Source organism: Hyla sarda, chromosome 3 (genome assembly GCF_029499605.1).
Source record: "Hyla sarda isolate aHylSar1 chromosome 3, aHylSar1.hap1, whole genome shotgun sequence".
Lineage (NCBI taxonomy): Eukaryota > Metazoa > Chordata > Amphibia > Anura > Hylidae > Hyla > Hyla sarda.
The window spans coordinates 270,975,613-270,995,645 of NC_079191.1; the positions used below are offsets into that span (position 1 = coordinate 270,975,613).

At 44.3% G+C, this 20,033-nt stretch overlaps 1 protein-coding gene across 2 annotated transcripts in view; it reads right to left on the reverse strand.

Annotated features, from left to right (window-relative positions):
- Positions 1–19,663, reverse strand: part of IFNGR1 (interferon gamma receptor 1) — a 51,305-nt gene extending 31,642 nt beyond the window's left edge. The window contains exons 1-2 of one of the 2 annotated variants that reach the window (XM_056566647.1): positions 19,256–19,663; positions 312–426 (exon numbers count right to left, since the gene is read on the reverse strand). In XM_056566647.1, coding sequence (XP_056422622.1) covers positions 312–426; positions 19,256–19,349 — 209 coding nt within the window. In that variant the 5' untranslated portion in view covers positions 19,350–19,663. The remainder of the gene's footprint in view (positions 1–311; positions 427–19,255) is intronic. The other variant, XM_056566648.1, reaches the window with a different exon arrangement.
- Between the last annotated feature and the right edge of the window lie 370 nt (positions 19,664–20,033).

Here is a 20,033-nt window from a genome sequence, read left to right on the forward strand (position 1 = left end):
GGAAATCTTCAGCGTGATTTCCGCCCCAATTCCTCAGTGTGAACATACCCTAGCAGAGAGTAATTTCTTCAATGTTGTCACATGAAAAGATAGAATAAAATATCAAAAAAAATGTGAAGGGTGTGATACTGTATGTAAGATACTGTACCTCTATCATACAATATATTACCCTTGCTAGATAAATGAATGGTTACCCCTAAAGACTGATGGCAGTCTCAGCAGCAGGCTGCACTGTAATCAGTTTGACGTCACCAGACCTTTTATGTAAAAGAAATCAATTGGTTAAAACAGCAATCTTAAATATCCCTTACCCCTTATGCTTGTATTCCACGTGAAAATAAGGAGTGATAAAAGATTTGTTGTAATCCCAGGATAAGGTAGAATTAAAATTATACGATTCCTTCTTCAGATTAAAAGGTCTTTGAACTATAGAAAGAAAAAAAAAAATAATATACTGTTAAAAGGTAAAGAAATTATATAAGTCATCAACAAGCAAGTTACATACTAAAGAAGCATCAGGAAATAATATTATTTCATATTTTCCCCCCACCCCCCGAGTACCTACAACTGGATATAAGGCACATTTGTAAGGCACATTCACACTACAAAATTTCCCAGAGACATTCCGGAGGGAGATTTTATCTGTTGTTGGCGCCCGTGCTAGGATTGCGATCAATAGATGACAATGCATTTCAGAACGGATTGCACCAGAACAGTAAACATGTTCATTCTTTTAGCAGAGTCTGAGATCTGTATTTTCCACGCTAAAAAATACATAGTGTGAATGGGCCCTTAAAAAGTTAAAAGTAAACCTGTCATCAAATATCTTGTCCCTATACAAAAAAAATAAAAAAAATAATAAAATGTATTAAGAAAAATTATCTTGCCAACCCCTTTAATTCACATAGGAGTATTTAAGTTTAAAGGGGAACTCCACTGGCCAGCATTCAGAACTAATTGACAGTCGTCACGCCCCCTCCCATAGGCTTGCATTGAGGGGGCATGGCCGAGACATCACGAAGGGAGTGGCCAACCCCCTCAGTGCAAAAACAGTGTTCGGAACATTTAGTTCCAAACAGTGGCCAGTGGAGTACCCCTATAAGTGGACATTCCCAAATAATACCACTTTACAGTACCTAAATAATACTGCTGAAGGCTCAGCTTCAGCTTTTCTCTCTGGGAGATCAAGTGTTATGAATGGGAAACTGCTGCAACAGGCATTTAGATAAATGCCCCTCATATATTGCTCGAAAAGGGCTGGGCATCAGGAGAAGAACCATGTCAGGGATTGCTTAGTGGGTGTCCCCAGCCACATTAGTGTATGGCACTTCACATGTAATCTCAGAGCTCTGTATTCTAACCAATAACGCCTCTTCATAGCAAGGTGTTACTTGTGGTTATCACTTGTGGCAAGTGTTGTGTTTTTTTCTCAGCCACAGTGCATAGTTACTGAATAAGTGTAAAAAAGGAAAGCGAAACAGTAGGTGGTAATTGTCATTGTTGTGGGTTTAGGTGTGAAGCCTTGGAGGTTTAAAATAACACTAAACCTAGAAATGGACGGTAAAGGTTCACAGTAAAGTAAAGTTGTCAGCATTTGTCAGTCTGCAAGATTCTTTGGATGCCTTCACTACTGCAATGTGCACTAAAATAAATAAATAAATAAAAAAATAAAAAAGGCTTGTAAAACAAAAGTTTGTAGACTGTTCTGCAGTGTCCAAAAAAAGTGATATAACCTAGTAAATAGAGGGTGTGGTGTGAGAAAACGGGCAAGGTCAGATTCATACAATTCTGGCAGTTTGAAGCATGCCTCGACAGTCATTTGTCTAAATCACTTTTAAGGTGCATTTACACTAGGGATCGACCGATTATCGGCACGGCCGATATTATCGGACGATGTTCACCTTTTTTGCCGTTATCGGTATCGGCTTCTAACCTGACGATAATGGCGATAATGCGCAAAAAAAGGCGTGCACACAAATTGCGAGAATTCAGTCCTGGCCCTGAACTTTAGGCCGGAACTGAAGTCCCGCGATTCGTGTTCACGCCTTGTTTTGCCGTGCGGAGCAATCTAGTTTAGATTAACCCTTTGCAAATACAACACCCAACGGGGCAATTGCCTGACAGCTGACAGCATGGTGGAGCGGGAGCTGTCAGCTGTCACACTCCCTCACCTTTCTCACGCTGCTTCATTCTTGCAGTGGGAGTGAGAGCCGCGGGGACGCCATCCACGGCAGGCCGGCGTGATGACATCACATCATCGCACCGGCGCCCGGAGATCACGTCCCCGCAGCTCTCACTCACAGTACAAGAACGTAGCAGCGTGTGAGAAAGGTGACCACTGCTCGGGCTCTGTATGGATGGACGGGCAAATTATAAGTGAGGGGGGCAAATATATATGAGGGGCACATGTCAGGGGGGTATTATATGTGCGGAACACACGACATGGGGCATTATATGTGGGGGGTCAAAGGACAGGGGGTATTATATATGAAGGGCACATGACACGGGGGGGATTATATGTGGGGCCACATGACAGCCCCCCAGTCATGTGCCCATATAATGCCCCCCTGACTTATAATACCCCTGTCCTGTGCCCCTCACATATAATGCCCCATGTCCTGTGCCCCTCACATATAATGCCCCCTGAGGGGGCAGGACAGGGGGCATTATATGTGAGGGGCACAGGACATGGGGCATTATATGTGAAGGGCACAGGACAAGGGGCATTATATATGAGGGGCACAGGACAGGGGGTATTATACAGGCGGGGAGAGAAGCGGGTGGCGGCGGCAGTCTCTGGCACCGCAAAAGCCGCTGCAGTTCATTTATTTAAACACCCGCTTTAAATCAGCGATCTGCAGCGGCATCGGGGGGGGGGGGAGGGGAGGGGGAGAGAAATAGCAGTTAGTTTATACCGGAATATCGGTATACGTTATCGGCCTTAACCGTCACAGCTTATCGGTATCGGCCCTAAAAAATCGATATCCCTAATTTACACCACACTTATGCGATCCGGCAGCTGGGAAATTATTTTATTTTATTTTTTTTCATTGGGAAATTTAAAAACTGGGCGCTCCCGTGTCCCAGGACTGGCGCTGAATCTCATTTATTATAAATGAGTAGACCAGAGTCAGATAGCGATTCCAGCCAGCATACTACCGTAGTTTTGAGTCCGACCACAAAACCGGACACGGGGTAAAAATGAGCCGACCGGAGTCACTAACTCCAGTCGGCTCATTTAAATTAATGAGATTCGTTGCCCATCCGGCTGGGATAAGGGAGCGCTGTTTTTTAAATTTCACAGTAGCCGGATTTGGCACTTAAATCCATGAATGGTGTGCTGTTTTCCCTGTTCCTCTCTGCAGAATATTTCTATGCTCTGAGGCTATGTTCACACGCCAGAATTTCGGCATGGAATTCTGCATGAATTTATAGCCAATACACTTTCATGGGACTCCGCTGTCCCATTCACACAGCAGAATTTCTGCTGCTGGAAATTCATTGAAGTGAATTGCCTATAAACTCATGCAGAATTCCGTGCAGAAAATTCTGGTGTGTGAACATAGCCTAAAAGAAAGGGCTTCCAGCTCTATCTCCAGTGCGAGACCCAGGGCAATGTAAATCCATGGCACTGAGTAGTATGCTGGAGGCGGGTGCTGTGAAGACAGAGTGGAAAGCTCTCTCATAGAGAATGTGTTATACACAGTGGGGAGAATCGTACCCCGATTCAGGAATTTAGGCTTGGAATTGAAAATGCCCACTTAGTGCCATAACAGACAGACAACACTTTCTTGGTGCACCAAAACCGCCAGTTACAACTTTTGTCACACTTTTTCTTTTGTTAACTTGAGGACTTTATTTATTTTAGTCACACTAACATAATACAACTAGTTGCTGCATATTTCCTTATGAAACTAAACTTCTTTAAAGGGGTACCCCTATCCAAATGAAAGGGGATAAGGCGTTAGATTGAGGGGGTCCCGCCACAAGGGACCCCCAACGTGATCTAACATCTTATCCCCTATCCTTTGAATAGGGTATAAGATGTTTTTAGCGGACTAGCCCTTCAAAGGGAACCGGCCATCGGAACCACACACAGCATGAAACACTAACAAGCTCCTATATCACAATGATATATGATTTGCAGTCAAACACAGAAGTTTTATAGTTATAAAACAGGCCAGGAGTGGAGGTCCGAGTGATCAGGTCGGTCCCTGGCTGCTTCTCCATGCCCACCTGGCATGTTTCTGCCCATTTTGAGTACAGTGACCCCCCGACCTACGATGGCCTTGACATACGACAATTTCAACATGCGATGGCCTCTCAGAGGCCATCGCATGTTAAAGGCAGCATCAACATATGATGCTTTTTTATGTCAGGGCCATCGCATAAACGGCTATCCGGCAGCGCTGACTGCTTCAGTGCCCCGTGAGCTCCGGTGATGTCTCTTACCTGTCCTCGGGGCTCCAGCGCGTCCTCTTCGGGATCCTCTGCGGTCGCCATCGACGCCATCGCGTCGCTGCGCACGCCGTCCCGTCATCCAATAGGAGTGGCGTGCGTAGCGACGTGATGGCGGCGCCGGAAAGCGAGGATGCCGGGGAAGCAGAGGTCTTGCCAGAGCATCAGGGATACCTCGGAGACATGGCGACAGCGATGGACGGCGACATCCCGGGCAGCGGTGACGGTCCGGAGCGGCGGGGACAGGCGAGTACAACTTCCTCTAACAGTGGTCTACAACCTGCAGACCTCCAGATGTTGCAAAACTACAACACTCAGCATGCCCGGACAGCCAACGGCTGTCCGGGCATGCTGGGTGTTGTAGTTTTGTAACATCTGGAGGTCCGCAAGTTGTAGACCACTGTCCTATACTTTACATTGCACGGATCCCTCAACATGCGATGGTTTCAACAAACGATGGTCCGTTTGGAACGGATTACCATCGTATGTTGAGGGACCACGGTATAGGGAGGGTCATATCAATGAGGACTCAAACAAAATTGCAGGATGGGCACCACAATCATAGGCGGGTGCAGTCAGTGGTTAAGCAGAGACTATACTGAAAGGAGGAAGAAGTAACCACTATAGAAGACGCACACCAGAAATCACACGGAAAATATACACATCTTTATTGATACTGATACATAAGAATAATAAGGGATATACAAAATGGCTCCTAAGTCTTGTCTACTGGGTAGACAAGACTTAGGAGCCATTTTGTATATCCCTTTGTCACACTCTGACACCTGTATACACTGATTATTATTATTAGGATAACACCTTTGATAGGTTTGGCCATTAGAGCATGCATATATATATATGGCTATAGTGAGCAACACTGTTCACTCCTGAGGAAGCCGCAGATAGCGGCGGAACGCGTGGAGCTGCTGTGGTCCCCTGTCCTGGTGAGGTATCCCTGGGTCACACATTTATATTTGTGATCAGTGGTATTTTTCTTTTTCCCTTGTTTCGTACTATTGGGCTTTTGTGTATTCTCAGTTCATATTCTGATATATTGTTAATCTTTTTACTGCCGGTACGGATACAGGTTTCCACCTCCCTGTGTGTTGGGACACCCACCAGGGACCATTGTTGGTCTGGCAGGGGGCCTTAGGTGTTTTTGTAGGGCTACAGCCCTCCACCTGATTTATGTATGTGTTTTTAAGTGGTTTTAAATTTTGGTGTTGCTGTATATGTATCAGTATCAATAAAGATGTGTATATTTTCCGTATGATATCAATGAGGACTGGCAGAGCAAAAAGAAGCCAGTAGAGACCGACCAGATGACTCAGAGCCCCGTTCCAGGCATATTTAATAACTATAATTCCTCTGAAATGTTGCAGCCATTCAGAATAAATCGTACACCATTGTAATAAGGGAGCTAGTTAGCGTTCCATGCTGCCTGCAGTTTGGGCAGAATGAAACCAATGAGTTTCCGTTTAAACAAGTTTCTCATTCTGAGCATTTATGTACCTGAGCATTTAGCCAGAGGATATCCCATAAACGTATAACAAGTGGGAATATATTGTTTGCATGACTGCAGCTATATTCACAATTCCTTTTAGACATGGCACATATGCTAAAGGAACATATAGGTTCTTTTGTAAGACAAAAAGAGTGTCCTTTTGACATAAGATTTAATTATATACATCAGCATTCCTTCTGACCGTAAAAAAATACGAGGTACAATGGAGCTTTCGGGTAAAAAGTCAACCTTATAGTTAGAGATGAGCGAACTTACAGTAAATTCGATTCGTCACAAACTTCTCGGCTCGGCAGTTGATGACTTATCCTGCATAAATTAGTTCAGCTTTCAGGTGCTCCCGTGGGCTGGAAAAGGTGGATACAGTCCTAGGAGACTCTTTCCTAGGACTGTATCCACCTTTTCCAGCCCACCGGAGCACCTGAAAGCTGAACTCATTCATGCAGGATAAGTCATCAACTGCCGAGCCGAGAAGTTCGTGATGAATCGAATTTACTGTAAGTTCGCTCATCTCTACTTATAGTAAACAGATGTATATTTTGGAACTTTACATTAGGCATATACAGAACATCGGGAGATGTGCCATCTGGCCTGAAATTCTAAAGAAGGCGTTATGGAAATGACAAAGATTTACGCCTTGTGTTACAGCTTTCCTGTCAGATCCCACAAAAAAAAAAAAATAATAATAATTTGTATGTTACTCAAAAGGATAAAAACAGTATTAGGATTCAGACCTCAAGGTACAGGGTGAACTGGGAATGTAAGTAAGACTGGAGATGTAGCTGGTTGTACAAAATGAATTATGCTTGATTTAGATAAAATATGACTATTATCTGAGCAGGGCCATTTCTACAGATATAGGGGGAGATTTATCAAAACCTGTGCAGAGGAAGAGTGGTGCAGTTGCCCATAGCAACCAATCAGATCGCTTCTTTCATTTTTATAAAGGCCTCTGAAACATGAAAGAAGCGATGATTGGTTGCTATCGGCAACTGCACCACTCTTCCTCTCCCCCATAGTGCATACATATATAATAAAATGTGGTAAAAACAAATATGGTAAAATATAATTGCATAAAGTTATGATTTGATACATACACAGATAATTCCACCTAGTTTTGTGCCAATTTAGATGTCCAGTGTAATGCGCATATATATAGGTTTTCAAAGTCTTGTTAAATCCATAAGTTGGAATACACAGTGTGAATAAAGTTGTGAATGTTGCAGGTATGGCACGGGTATTCGCCCGGCCTAATAGAAGGATATTACCTGCAAGTCAGATGAGTACTGCGATGTGAAGATGATATCAATGGGACTTGCCGTCTTCACATCGCAGTCATCTTCTTCACATCGCAGTCATCTTCTTCACATCGCAGTACTCATCTGACTTGCAGGTAATATCCTTCTATTAGGCCGGGCGAATACCCGTGCCATACCTGCAACGTTCACAACTTGTTTGACACTGTGTATTCCAACTTATGGATTTAACAAGACTTTGAAAACAAATATATATGCGCATTACACTGGACATCTAAATTGGCACAAAACTAGGTGGAATTATCTTTTAGTTTTAGATCGCAGGGGGTCCGAGCACTGGGACCCCTGCGATCTCCTGTACAGGGCCATGGGGCGATCTCCTGTACAGGGGCGTTCCATCCCTGCATGACGCAGCAGCCGGAATCCCAAAGAGATACATGGAGGGGTGAGCCCACTGCCGCATCATGCGTGGACGGAACGCCCCCTTTCCTGTACATTGCCGCGGCCCCATACAGGAGCACTACAGATCTCCTTTAAAAGCAGTAAAAACCTGGAATACCCCTTTGTCCCATGGCTAGGGGATAACTGTTGTTATTTGTGGGACATGAAATAGAAGAATCTGAATTTACATTGGGGAATAGAGCAGTTACCCAACAAGTACAGCACCAGATTACACCTTAGCCAAGACATTGGGGGAGAATTATCAAAACTTGTGCAGAGGAAAAGTTGACCAGTTGCCCATAGCAACCAATCAGATCGCTTTTTTATTTTTTTTAAAAAACATCTGAAAGATATAAGAAACTATCTGATTGGTTGCTATTGGCAACTGGTCAACCTTTCCTCTGCACAGGTTTTAATAAATCTTCCCCATTGTTTCTCAGATTAGAGCTTCCTGATTTGGACTTTTCTAAATACAGGCACAATATTAGTTTGGGGAATACACAGGAAATGACAGTTCTCTCACTTTTCTTTGTTCATGTACAGTTAACCTTCCTCTGTAGTAATTTAGATCTTCTCATGAATGTTATATGCCATAAATGTCAGATAGGTATAGGCCCCAGAGGTAGAGCAAAATGCCCTTACACTAGGCCAATATCTTTATAACTGCCTGGAAATGCATACATTGCAAAAAAGGTCACATGTCCACAAGGTTTTACTTCTTGATCTGAATTCCCAGTAAACCCACAATTTTCTGCTGATTGTAACCTCTTCCTGCCTTATCACTTTCATTTACTGCAGTCTGTCAGTCACAACAGGTACAGTGGTCCCTCAACATACGATGGTAATTCGTTCCAAAGACCCATCGTTTGTCGAATCCATCGTATGTTGAGGGATCCGTGCAATGTAAAGTATAGGAAGTTATACTCACCTGTCCCCGCCGCTCCGGACCGCGTCCTCACCACTCCTGATGCTGTCCCAGGGGCTCCTGATGCTGTCCCGCTGCTACGGGTCCACTTCGGGATCCTCCGGCTTCTTCCGCATCTTCTGCAGGGTCCGGGCCTCGCTTTCTGGTGACGTCATTACGCTGGTGCGCCGGCGCGGCGTGCGTAGTGACGTAATAACGACGCCGGAAAGCGAGGCCCAGACCCTGGAGAAGATGCGGAAGACGCCGGAGGATCGCGAAGTGGACCTGGAGCAGCGGAGATAGGTAAGCGAACCTGTCCAGGATGCTTAAACTGCTATCCGACAGCAGCTTAAGCATTTTGCACTGTCGGATAGCAGTTAATGCGATGGCCCCAACATATAAAAGCATCGTATGTCAATGCTGACATCGACATGCGGTGGCCTCTGAGAGGCCATCATATATGTCGATTTGATCATATGTCGGGGCCATCGCATGTCGGGGGTTACTGTATAGGCAGAAGGAGGGCTCTACATATCTACAGACATTTATCAAAACCTGCCCATAGTAACCAACCAGATCGCTTCTTTCATTTTTAAAAAGGCCTCTGAAAAATAGAAGCAATCTGGTTGCTATGGGAAACTGGTCTACTTTTTCTCTGCACAGGTTTTGATAAATCTCCCCCTTGTAGTCCATTATATTGCTTCAGTGGAGCAGCTACATGTTGGCCACTAGGTGTATGGATGTGTATTTGTAATATTTTAGCCTTACATAGAACAGCAAAATAACTTGATTTATATTTTACATTAGTTTTTTTGTGCATTTTATAGTTAACAAGAATCTAGGATTTCTCGCATTGTTGTGCAACTTCCAGTCTTTTACGTATCGTTCTACTTCCTCATTGATCTCTAGATGTTAACATTTATTTTTAGATGGTATAAAGTGACTAGTTTCTTGGGTCATGTGACTTCCTTGTTCTTACATCTTCTGAACAGCAAGGGTAAAATGTACTCTGTCATTCAATGTCACTCAGGATAGGTTACACTGCAGTAAAACATTGGGCACTGACTACCCACAAAATTGCACAATTCCATATATTTAACACTTTAAGGACGCAGCCAATTTTAGCATTTTAGTTTTTTCCTCCTCGCCTTTTAAAATTCATAACTCTTTTATATATCCATTCCCAGACCCATATGAGGGCTTATATTTTGTGTGACTAGTTTTACTTTGAAATAACATCACTCATTTTATCCTAAAATTTATGGTAAACCCCAAAATAATTTTTGGGTGTAAGGAAAGATTAAAAAAAAAATCATAATTTTGCAAATTTGGGGGGTTTCGTTTTTGCGCTGTACACTTTACTGTAAAAAAAATACATGTGTTCTTTATTCTCTGGATCAATACGATTAAAATGATACCCATGGTTACATACATTTCTATATTGCACTGCTTTTAACCCCTTAACGACAATGGACGTAAATGTACGTCATGTTGACGTGGTGCTTAGTGCACCATGGCGTACATTTATACGCCGCCATGATCGCTCCGGTGCTCGTGTCATGCCCGGCAGGTCCCGGCTGCTATTAGCAGCCAGGGACCCGCCGGTAATGGCGGACATCCGCAATCGCGCGGATGTCCACCATTAACCCCTCAGATGCCATGATCAATACAGATCACTGCATCTGCAGCAGTGCGGTACTTTGAATGGATGATCGGATCGCCCGTAGCGCTGCCGCAGAGATCAGATCATCCAGCATGGCGGCCGGAGGTCCCCTTATCTGGCTCCGGCCGTCTCCCGGGGTCTTCTGCTCTGGTCTGAGATCGAACAGAAGATCACCGATAATACTGATCCGTGCTATGTCCTATACATAGAACTGAACAGTATTAGCAATCAACTGATTGCTATGAATAGTCCCCTATGGGGACACAAAAAGTGTAAAAAAAAAAAAAAAGTAAAAAAAAATGTAAAATAAAAAAGTTACAAAATGTGAAAAATCCCCTCCCCCAATAAAAAAGTAAAACGTCCGTTTTCCCATTTTACCCCCCAAAAAGCGTAAAAAAATTATTAATACACATATTTGGTATCGCAGTGCGCGTAAAAGTCTGAACTATTAAAATATATTGTTAATTATCCTGTACGGTGAACGGCGTAAATGTTAAAAAAAATTAAAATAAAAGTCAAAAATTGCTGCTTTTTTTTGTCACATTTTTTCCCAAAAATTTTTATAAAAATTAATAAATAGTAAAACCTAATCAAGTGGTACTGATAAAAACTACAGATCATGGGGCAAAAAATGAGCCCTCATATTGCCCCATATACGGAAAAATTAGAAAGTTATAGGTAGTCAAAATAGGGCAATTTCAAATATACTAATTTTGTTAAAATGGTTTGAGATTTTTTTTAATCGGTACAATTATAGAAAAGCATATAACATGGGTATCATTTTAATCGTATTGACCCACAGAATAAAGAAAACATCTCATTTATACCAGAAACTGTACAGCGTGAAAACAAAACCTTCCAAAATTTGCTAAATTGTGGTTTTCTTTTCAATTTCCCCACATAAATAATATTTGTTTGGTTGCACCGTACATTTTATGGTACAATAAGTGATGTAATTACAAAGTACAATTGGTGACGCAAAAAAACAATCCCTCATAGGGGTCTGTGGATGGAAATATAAGAGAGATATGATTTTTAGAAGGCGAGGAGGAAAAAACGAAAATGCAAAAATAAAATTGGTCTGGTCCTTAAAGGGTGTGGAAAAACATTTTTTTTTTCTTTTTTAAATCAACTGGTGCCAGAAAGTTAAACATATTTGTAAATTAAAATGAGGTGCAGCTCACAACAGAAGGACCGAGGCAGTTAAAGCTAAAGCCGGACCCCACCGGCAACAATAATGTAAAATATTAGAAACCTATAGCTTATGCCTCTAGGACCTCACCAATGGTGCGGGCAATGATAGATATAACAGCGTTTACTCAAAAATAGTTTAATTCAAAATATAAAATATAATATATAAATATGTAAAACAGTAACAAAATATCACATTACACTGGCACTATTTAATGAAAATCTCACTGGGCCCTAGTGAGATATCCAAAATATAAAAAGATATATGAATTGTAATAAGTCCATAAATCTGCAAATAAAAAATAAAAATAAAATAAATCCCCAAAAAGTGTGGATAGATGTTTGAGTTTATGGCACTGTTCACACAGTTACCATCAGTGTCCATCTGCAAACATTTTGGTAACAGAGGAGTTAAATCTGTTTTACTCCGCCCTGCCTGGCTGCAACTTTACCATCCATTTTATCGCATAGCCTCATCTCCTGCTTCCACGTGGGACGCCAATCCCGGATCTTCCACCGCTCCCGGCGTACCATCATCGCCAGACCCGTTGTCGCACCTGAGCCGACTGACACTCCTGCCGGAGTGCCAGACTAGTGCCATCTGTGTTAAGCCGGCCAGCGAACGAGGTCCCCAGCACTGAAACTGCTGCATGCTCCCCCGCCATCGGAGCTCACGGTACGCAATACCCATTTGTGCGCCCCTGCCAACGGGGCTGCTAAGGGAGACATACCAACCTGTGCCCCCCTCCATCTATTGGGGCACACGAGGAATATAAGGCTGCGACTCATCTATCATAATTCATCAAGCCAGAAACAGTGGTGAGAGATACTCTGTATCATCCATTCATCAACTTTTTCATTGACTTTATGTTACAATGATTTTGCCATAAACTCAAACATCTATCCACACTTTTTGCGGATTTATTTTATTTTTATTTTTTATTTGCAGATTTATGGACTTATTACAATTCATATATCTTTTTATATTTTGGATATTTCACTAGGGCCCAGTGAGATTTTTATTAAATAGTGCCAGTGTAATGTGATATTTTGTTACTGTTTTACATATTTATATATTATATTTTATATTCTGAATTAAAAAACAATTTTTGAGTAAACTCTGTTATATCTATCATTGCCCACACCATTATGCACCATTGGTGAGGTCCTAGAGGCATAAGCTATAGGTTTCTAATATATTTGTAAATTACTTCTATTAAAAAATCTTAATCCTTCCAGATGTATGTTAAGGGCAGCATGGTGGCTTAGTGCTTAGCACTGCTGCCTTGCAGTGCTGGGGCCTTGGGTTCAAATCCCACTACGGACAACAATAGATAAAAACTTATTATTATTATAATAACGTCAGTAGAGAGCAGTGTGTTCGTGATGTCATCAGAGAGCATTCCAAAAAGAAAAGAATTTCCTCTGTAGTATTCAGCAGCTAATAAGTACAGGAAGGATTAAGATTTTTTAATAGAAGTAATATACAAATTTGTTTAACTTTCTGGCACCAGTTGATTTAAAAAAGAAAAAAGAAATAGTTGTTTCCATCGGAGTACCCCTTAAGGACCCATGACGTATGCATACGTCATCACACCCTGGATCTTAAGGATCCATGACTTATGCATACGTCATCACACCCTGGATCTTAAGGATCCATGACTTATGCATACGTCATGGTCTTTTCCTGGTCTCCGCCGCTCACCCGGCGGAGATCGGAAGCGGATCCCTGCTGAAATCCTTCAGCAGGCATCCAGGGCAAACGCCGAGGGGGGCCATGTAGGCCCCCCATGTCGGCGATCTCCACAAATCGCAAGGGAAATCGCCCTTGCGATCTGCGGTGATACCGGGCTGATCCGGTCTCTGAGACCCGACCGCCCGGTAATTTCGCATGATCCCGGCTGTCACAGACAGCCAGGACCATGCTAAAGTATAGGAGCGAGGTGGCAAGCCTGCCACCTCCTCCGATCCCCTGCGATTGTTCGGTTAGTTAACCGACCAATCGCAGGGTGGGGGGCGGTTACTTCCTCCCGTCCTGCCCAGCCCCTGGAAGTCCGGAGAGGACGGGAGGAAGACCGGAGGACGCTGCGGGGGACGGGGTAGTGCTGGGGCCCGGCCCCGGTACTTACCTCGTCCCTGAAGACCCGGATCCCGGCAATGAAGACGGTGGCGACAGGTGAGTTCCTCTTCAGCCGCGGTCGGGCCCTTTACAGCAATGCACGTCGCCGTAAAGCGACATGCATTGCTGTAATGGGACACTGTATACTACAACTCCCAGCATGCCCAGACAGCCCTTGGCATCTGGGCATGCTGGGAGTTGCAGTTTTGCAACATCTGGAGGTCTGCAGTTTTGGGACCAATGTGCCCTTCCAGATGTTGCAAAACTACACATCCTCAGCATGCCCTAACTGTCCAGGCATGCTGGGAGTTGTAGTTCTGTAACATCTGGCCCTTCAGATGTTGCAGAGCTACAACTCCCAGCATGCCTGGACAGTTTTGGCATACTGGAAGTTGTAGTTTTGCAACATCTGGAAGGGCACAGATTGGGAACCACTGTATTAGTGGTCTGCAAACTGTAGTCCTCCAGATGTTGCAAACTACAACTCCAGCTGTTGCAAAACTATAACTACCAGCATGCACTGATAGACTGTGCATGCTGGGAGTTGTAGTTTTGCAACAGCTGGGGCTTACAGTGAGTATCAGGCTGCAAGTTTGCGATGCAGCAAATTTTGCGCGGCAGCTCAAACTCGCAGCGGGAAACTCGCTGTAATCCCCCTCCCGTGTGACTGTACCCTAAAAACACTACACTACACTAACACAAAATAAAATAAAAAGTAAAAAACACTACATATACACATACCCCTACACAGCCCCCCTCCCCAATAAAAATGAAAAACGTCTGGTACGCCACTGTTTTCAAAATGGAGCCTCCAGCTGTTGCAAAACAACAACTCCCAGTATTGCCGGACAGCCGTTGACTGTCCAAGCATGCTGGGAGTTTTGCAACAGCTGGAGGCACCCTGTTAGGGGTATTCTACGCCAGTGATTCCCAATGTCCACCCCTATGCAAATCCCTAATTCAGGCCTCAAATGCACATGGCGCTCTCATTTTGGAGCCCTGTCGTATTTCAAGGCAACAGTTTAGGGCCACATATGGGGTATCGCCGTACTCGGGAGAAATTGCCTTACAAATTTTGGGGGGTGTTTTCTCCTTTCACACTTTATGTAAAGGTGAAGTTGGGGTTTACACCAGCATGTTAGTGTAAAAAAATTAATTTTTTACACTAAAATGCTGGTGTTGCCCCATACTTTTCATTTTGACAAGAGGTAAAAGGGAAAAAAGCCCCCTAAAATTTGTAATGCAACTTCTCCCGACTACGGAGATACCCCATATGTGGGCGCAAAGTGCTCTGGGGGCGCACAATAAGGCCCAGAAGGGAGAGTGTGCCATGCACATTTGAGGTGATTTGCACAGGGGTGGCTGATTGTTACAGCGGTTTTGACAAACGCAAAAAAACAAAACCCCACATGTGACCCCATTTCGGAAACTACACCCTCACGGAATGTAATGAGGGGTGCAGTGAGAATTTACACCCCACTGATGTCTGACAGATCTTTGGAACAGTGGGCTGTGCAAATTAAAAATTTTGTACAGCCCACTGTTCCAAAGATCTGACAGACACCAGTGGGGGGTAAATGCTCACTGTACCCCTTGTTACGTTCCTCAAGGGGTCTAGTTTCCAAAATGGTATGCCATGTGGGGGTTATTTTGCTGTCCTGGCACCATAGGGGCTTCCTAAATGCGACATGCCCCCCGAGCAAAATTTGCTCTCAAAAAGCCAAATATGACTCCTCCTCTTCTGAGCATTGTAGTTCGCCCGTAGTGAGCTTCAGGTCAACTTATGGGGTACCTCCATACTCAGAAGAGATGGGGTTACAAATTTTGTGGGGTATTTTCTGCTATTAACCCTTGCAAAAATGTGAAATTTGGGGGGGGAAACACACATTTTAGTGAAACTTTTTTTTTTACGTATGCAAAAGTCGTGAAACCCCTGTGGGGTATTAAGGCTCACTTTATTCCTTGTTACGTTCCTCAAGGGGTCTAGTTTCCAAAATGGTATGCCATGTGTTTTTTAACATGCTCCCCAAAAACCATTTCAGAAAAACGTACTCTCCAAAATCCCCTTGTCGCTCCTTCCCTTCTGAGCCCTCTACTGCGCCCGCCGAACACTTTACATATGAGGTATGTGCTTACTTGAGAGAAACTGGGCTACAAATACAAGTATACATTTTCTCCTTTTACCCCTTGTAAAAATTAAAAAATTGGGTCTACAAGAACATGCGAGTGTAAAAAATGAAGATTGTGAATTTTCTCCTTCACTTTGCTGCTATTCCTGTGAAACACCTAAAGGGTTAAAATGCTGACTGAATGTCATTTTGAATACTTTGGGGGATGCAGTTTTTATAATGGGGTCATTTGTGGGGTATTTCTAAGATGAAGACCCTTCAAATCCACTTCAAACCTGAACTGGTCGCTGAAAAATTTTGATTTTGGAAATTTTGTGAAAAATTGGAAAATTGCTGCTGAACTTTGAAGCCCTCTGGTGTCTTCCAAAAGTAAAAACACGTCAATATTATGATGCAAACATAAAGTAGACATATTGTATATGTGAATAAAAAAATAATTATTTGGAATATCCATTTTCCTTACAAACAGAGAGCTTCAAAGTTAGAAAAATGCAACATTTTCAAATTTTTCATCAAATTTTGGGATTTTTCACCAAGAAAGGATGCAAGTTACCAAAAATTTTTACCACTATGTTAAAGTAGAATATGTCACGAAAAAACTATCTCGGAATCAGAATGATAACTAAAAGCATTCCAGAGTTATTAATGTTTAAAGTGACAGTGGTCAGATGTGCAAAAAATGGCCGGGTCCTAAGGTGTAAAATGGCTGGGTCCTTAAGGGGTTAAGGCCAAAATGGGCCTGGTCCTTAGGGAGTTAAAAAAAATCTCAAACTTTTTTTTTTTTTCTTACAAAATCAAAATCCTATTTTGACCACCTCTAACTTTCTTATTTTTCCGTATTCAGGGATGTGTGAGGGCTCATTTTTTGCGTCTTTTTATTAAATTTTTTAGCAGTTTGATGTGTCAAAAAAGCAGAAATGTTTGACTTTTTATTTTTATTTTTACATTTACGCAGTTCACCGTAGGGGATCATTAACATTATATTTTTTATAGTTTGGACATTTATGCACGCAACAATACCAAATAGGTTTATTTATCTTTTTTTTACGCTTTTTTGTATTAATGAAGAGGGGTGATTTTAAATTTTATTGGGGGAGGGTTTTTTTCAAATTTTTTTTTCACTTTTTTGAAACTTTTTTTTACATTTATTTCACACTTTCTAAGTCCCCATAGGGGACTATTTATAGCAATCATCAGACTGCTAATACTGTTCTGTGCTATGCATAGGGCATAGCACTGATCAATATTATCGGCAATCTTCTGCTCTGGTCTGCTGGAAGGCAGATCAGAGCAGAAGACCCTGGGAGACGGACGGAGGCAGGTGAGGGGACCTCCATCTGTAATCATGGCTGATCAGATCAGCCATTATAAGTGCCGCACTGCCGCAGATGCCGTGATCTGTATTGATCACGGCACCTGAGGAGTTAGTGGCAGACATCAGCGCGTTCGCCGGGAATGAAGCGAGCGCAGCTCCTGCGCTTGTGTCACAGCCGTGCCGCAAATGTACGGACACTATGTAGTGACACTATGCAGCACCGTACATTTACGGAGCATGTCCTTAAGGGGTTAAAGTGTAACTGTCATCACAAAATTTTTTCTTATAATGTAGAAAATAACAAGAAGTGTGGGTAGAGGAGCAGGGCTCTGCGCACTGGGGGACGAGCAGGGCTCTGCGCACTGGGGGACGAGCAGGGCTCTGCGCACTGGGGGACGAGCAGGGCTCTGCGCACTGGGGGACGAGCAGGGCTCTGCGCACTGGGGGACGAGCAGGGCTCTGCGCACTGGGGGACGAGCAGGGCTCTGGGCACTGGGGGGCGAGCAGGGCTCTGGGCACTGGGGGACGAGCAGGGCTCTGGGCACTGGGGGGCGAGCAGGGCTCTGGGCACTGGGGGGCGAGCAGGGCTCTGGGCACTGGGGGGCGAGCAGGGCTCTGCGCAAGGGGGGGCGAGCAGGGCTCTGCGCAAGGGGGGGCGAGAAGGGCTCTGCGCACTGGGGGCGAGCAGGGCTCTGCGCACTGGGGGCGAGCAGGGCTCTGCGCACTGGGGGGCGAGCAGGGCTCTGGGCACTGGGGGGCGAGCAGGGCTCTGGGCACTGGGGGGCGAGCAGGGCTCTGGGCACTGGGGGGCGAGCAGGGCTCTGGGCACTGGGGGGCGAGCAGGGCTCTGCGCACTGGGGGGCGAGCAGGGCTCTGCGCACTGGGGGGCGAGCAGGGCTCTGCGCACTGGGGGGCGAGCAGGGCTCTGCGCACTGGGGGGCGAGCAGGGCTCTGCGCACTGGGGGGCGAGCAGGGCTCTGCGCACTGGGGGGCGAGCAGGGCTCTGCGCACTGGGGGGCGAGCAGGGCTCTGCGCACTGGGGGGCGAGCAGGGCTCTGCGCACTGGGGGACGAGCAGGGCTCTGCGCACTGGGGGACGAGCAGGGCTCTGCGCAGTGAGGCTCTGTGACATGCTCCCGACTCACACATCAGGATGATTGACAAGCCAGGAGCTTGCACAGAGCCCTGCTTGTCCCGTCCTTTGTATTTTGTATCCTCACAGAGACATAGGCAAAAGCTGAAGGGACAGTATTTTTTCACCCAAAAATATACACATTTTATAACCAATGTATATTACGAAGATTGATATAATGGTACTATCTACATTACATATAAAGTTTTTGCAAATGATACATCATAGAATACAAAGTGTGACAATGAAAAGTACAACTTGTTTGTTTTATTTTTTTCATTTACTAAACTTTTTTTTAGGCCCCTTTCACACTGCCGTTGGCAGCCAGCGGACTTCAAGAAAGGAGGGGAGCTAGTGCTGGGTGGTAAGGCCTGAAGGGAAGATATATATATATACTGTAGTGACCTATATATGTGTACATCCATGAAGGGGAGATATATACTGTAGTGACCTATATATATGTATACATACATGAAGGGGAGATATATATACTGTAGTGACCTATATATATATGTGTACATCCATGAAGGGGAGAAATATACTGTAGTGACCTATATATATGTATACATCCATGAAGGGGAGATATATACTGTAGTGACCTATATATATGTATACATACATGAAGGGGAGATATATATACTGTAGTGACCTATATATATGTGTACATCCATGAAGGGGAGATATGTACTGTAGTGACCTATATATATGTGTACATCCATGAAGGGGAGATATATACTGTAGTGACCTATATATATGTATACATACATGAAGGGGAGATATATATACTGTAGTGACCTATATATATGTGTACATACATGAAGGGGAGATATATATATACTGTAGTGTATGTGCACTAGTGTATTACTGTGTGAAGCGCCCACATCATGTATGCATGTACACATATCTAAGATATACATGTACACACACGAAGTTGACGTCACACCATAGTTATACACTGCTGTACACAGACGCTCGTGCTGCCACATTAATAGGCCTGTACACACAATGCGGCTGCCGGCGTGTAAGGCCTGTGGACATGACGCATGTAGTCAGTATACTGAGGGACCCGATACAGACATAACCTGTCAGCATGTGTCCGCAGGGCACCGCAGCGTGTGAACATTACCTCGCCCAGGACTGCTCGTCGGGGTGGGCCCGGTACCAGCCACCAGTGCAGACAGAAGCAGGAAAGGAAGGGTCGTGTGCCGGATAGCCTCCATGTCAGCCAGCTGCACGGCTCTCTACCACATAACCAATGCCCGCCCGTAACGACACAATATGGGATTTCCCTGGGCACAGAGTGAGGCGGCGGCTCCACAAACACGTACAGTGCTGGGAAGATCCGCCCTCTGTGGTGTGACGGGACGGCTGGACCTTCCCAGACCCGAGCTGAGCTCCTGTGCAGGCCCTGGGTGCTGTGCCCTCCGTGCCACCTCTAGCACTGGATGCAGGGATAGGATACCCGCCCCTTCCTGCCATTCTGAAATTGCTTGGTGGATTCCAGTATCTTAAAGGGATTTCAACCTTTCATAAGGGGTCAGAGTACTGAACAGAGATATGTACGTGACATTGGATAAATACCAATTTAGACAGAAGCCCTCATCTGCTGGAATACATTTGCACTAGAGTCTGACGTGTACCTATCAGTATGTACATAGTAGGATTAGTGTAGGTTTTAGTAGATTCTCTAATAAAGTTTAAGCTGTAATATACACAGTGGCCGTCATTTACTAAGAAAATCGGGCTGTAAGTCTATCTTGCTTTCTTACCCGATTGCTTTTTTCCCCTGGTATTTATTATTATGTTGCATCTTGTTTGTCGCACGTGCGTTTTGTAGGTTTTGGTTTCCAACTCCTCTGAGCTGTCGGGAAAAAATCCACAACAATTCAACAAATTCGGGTTGG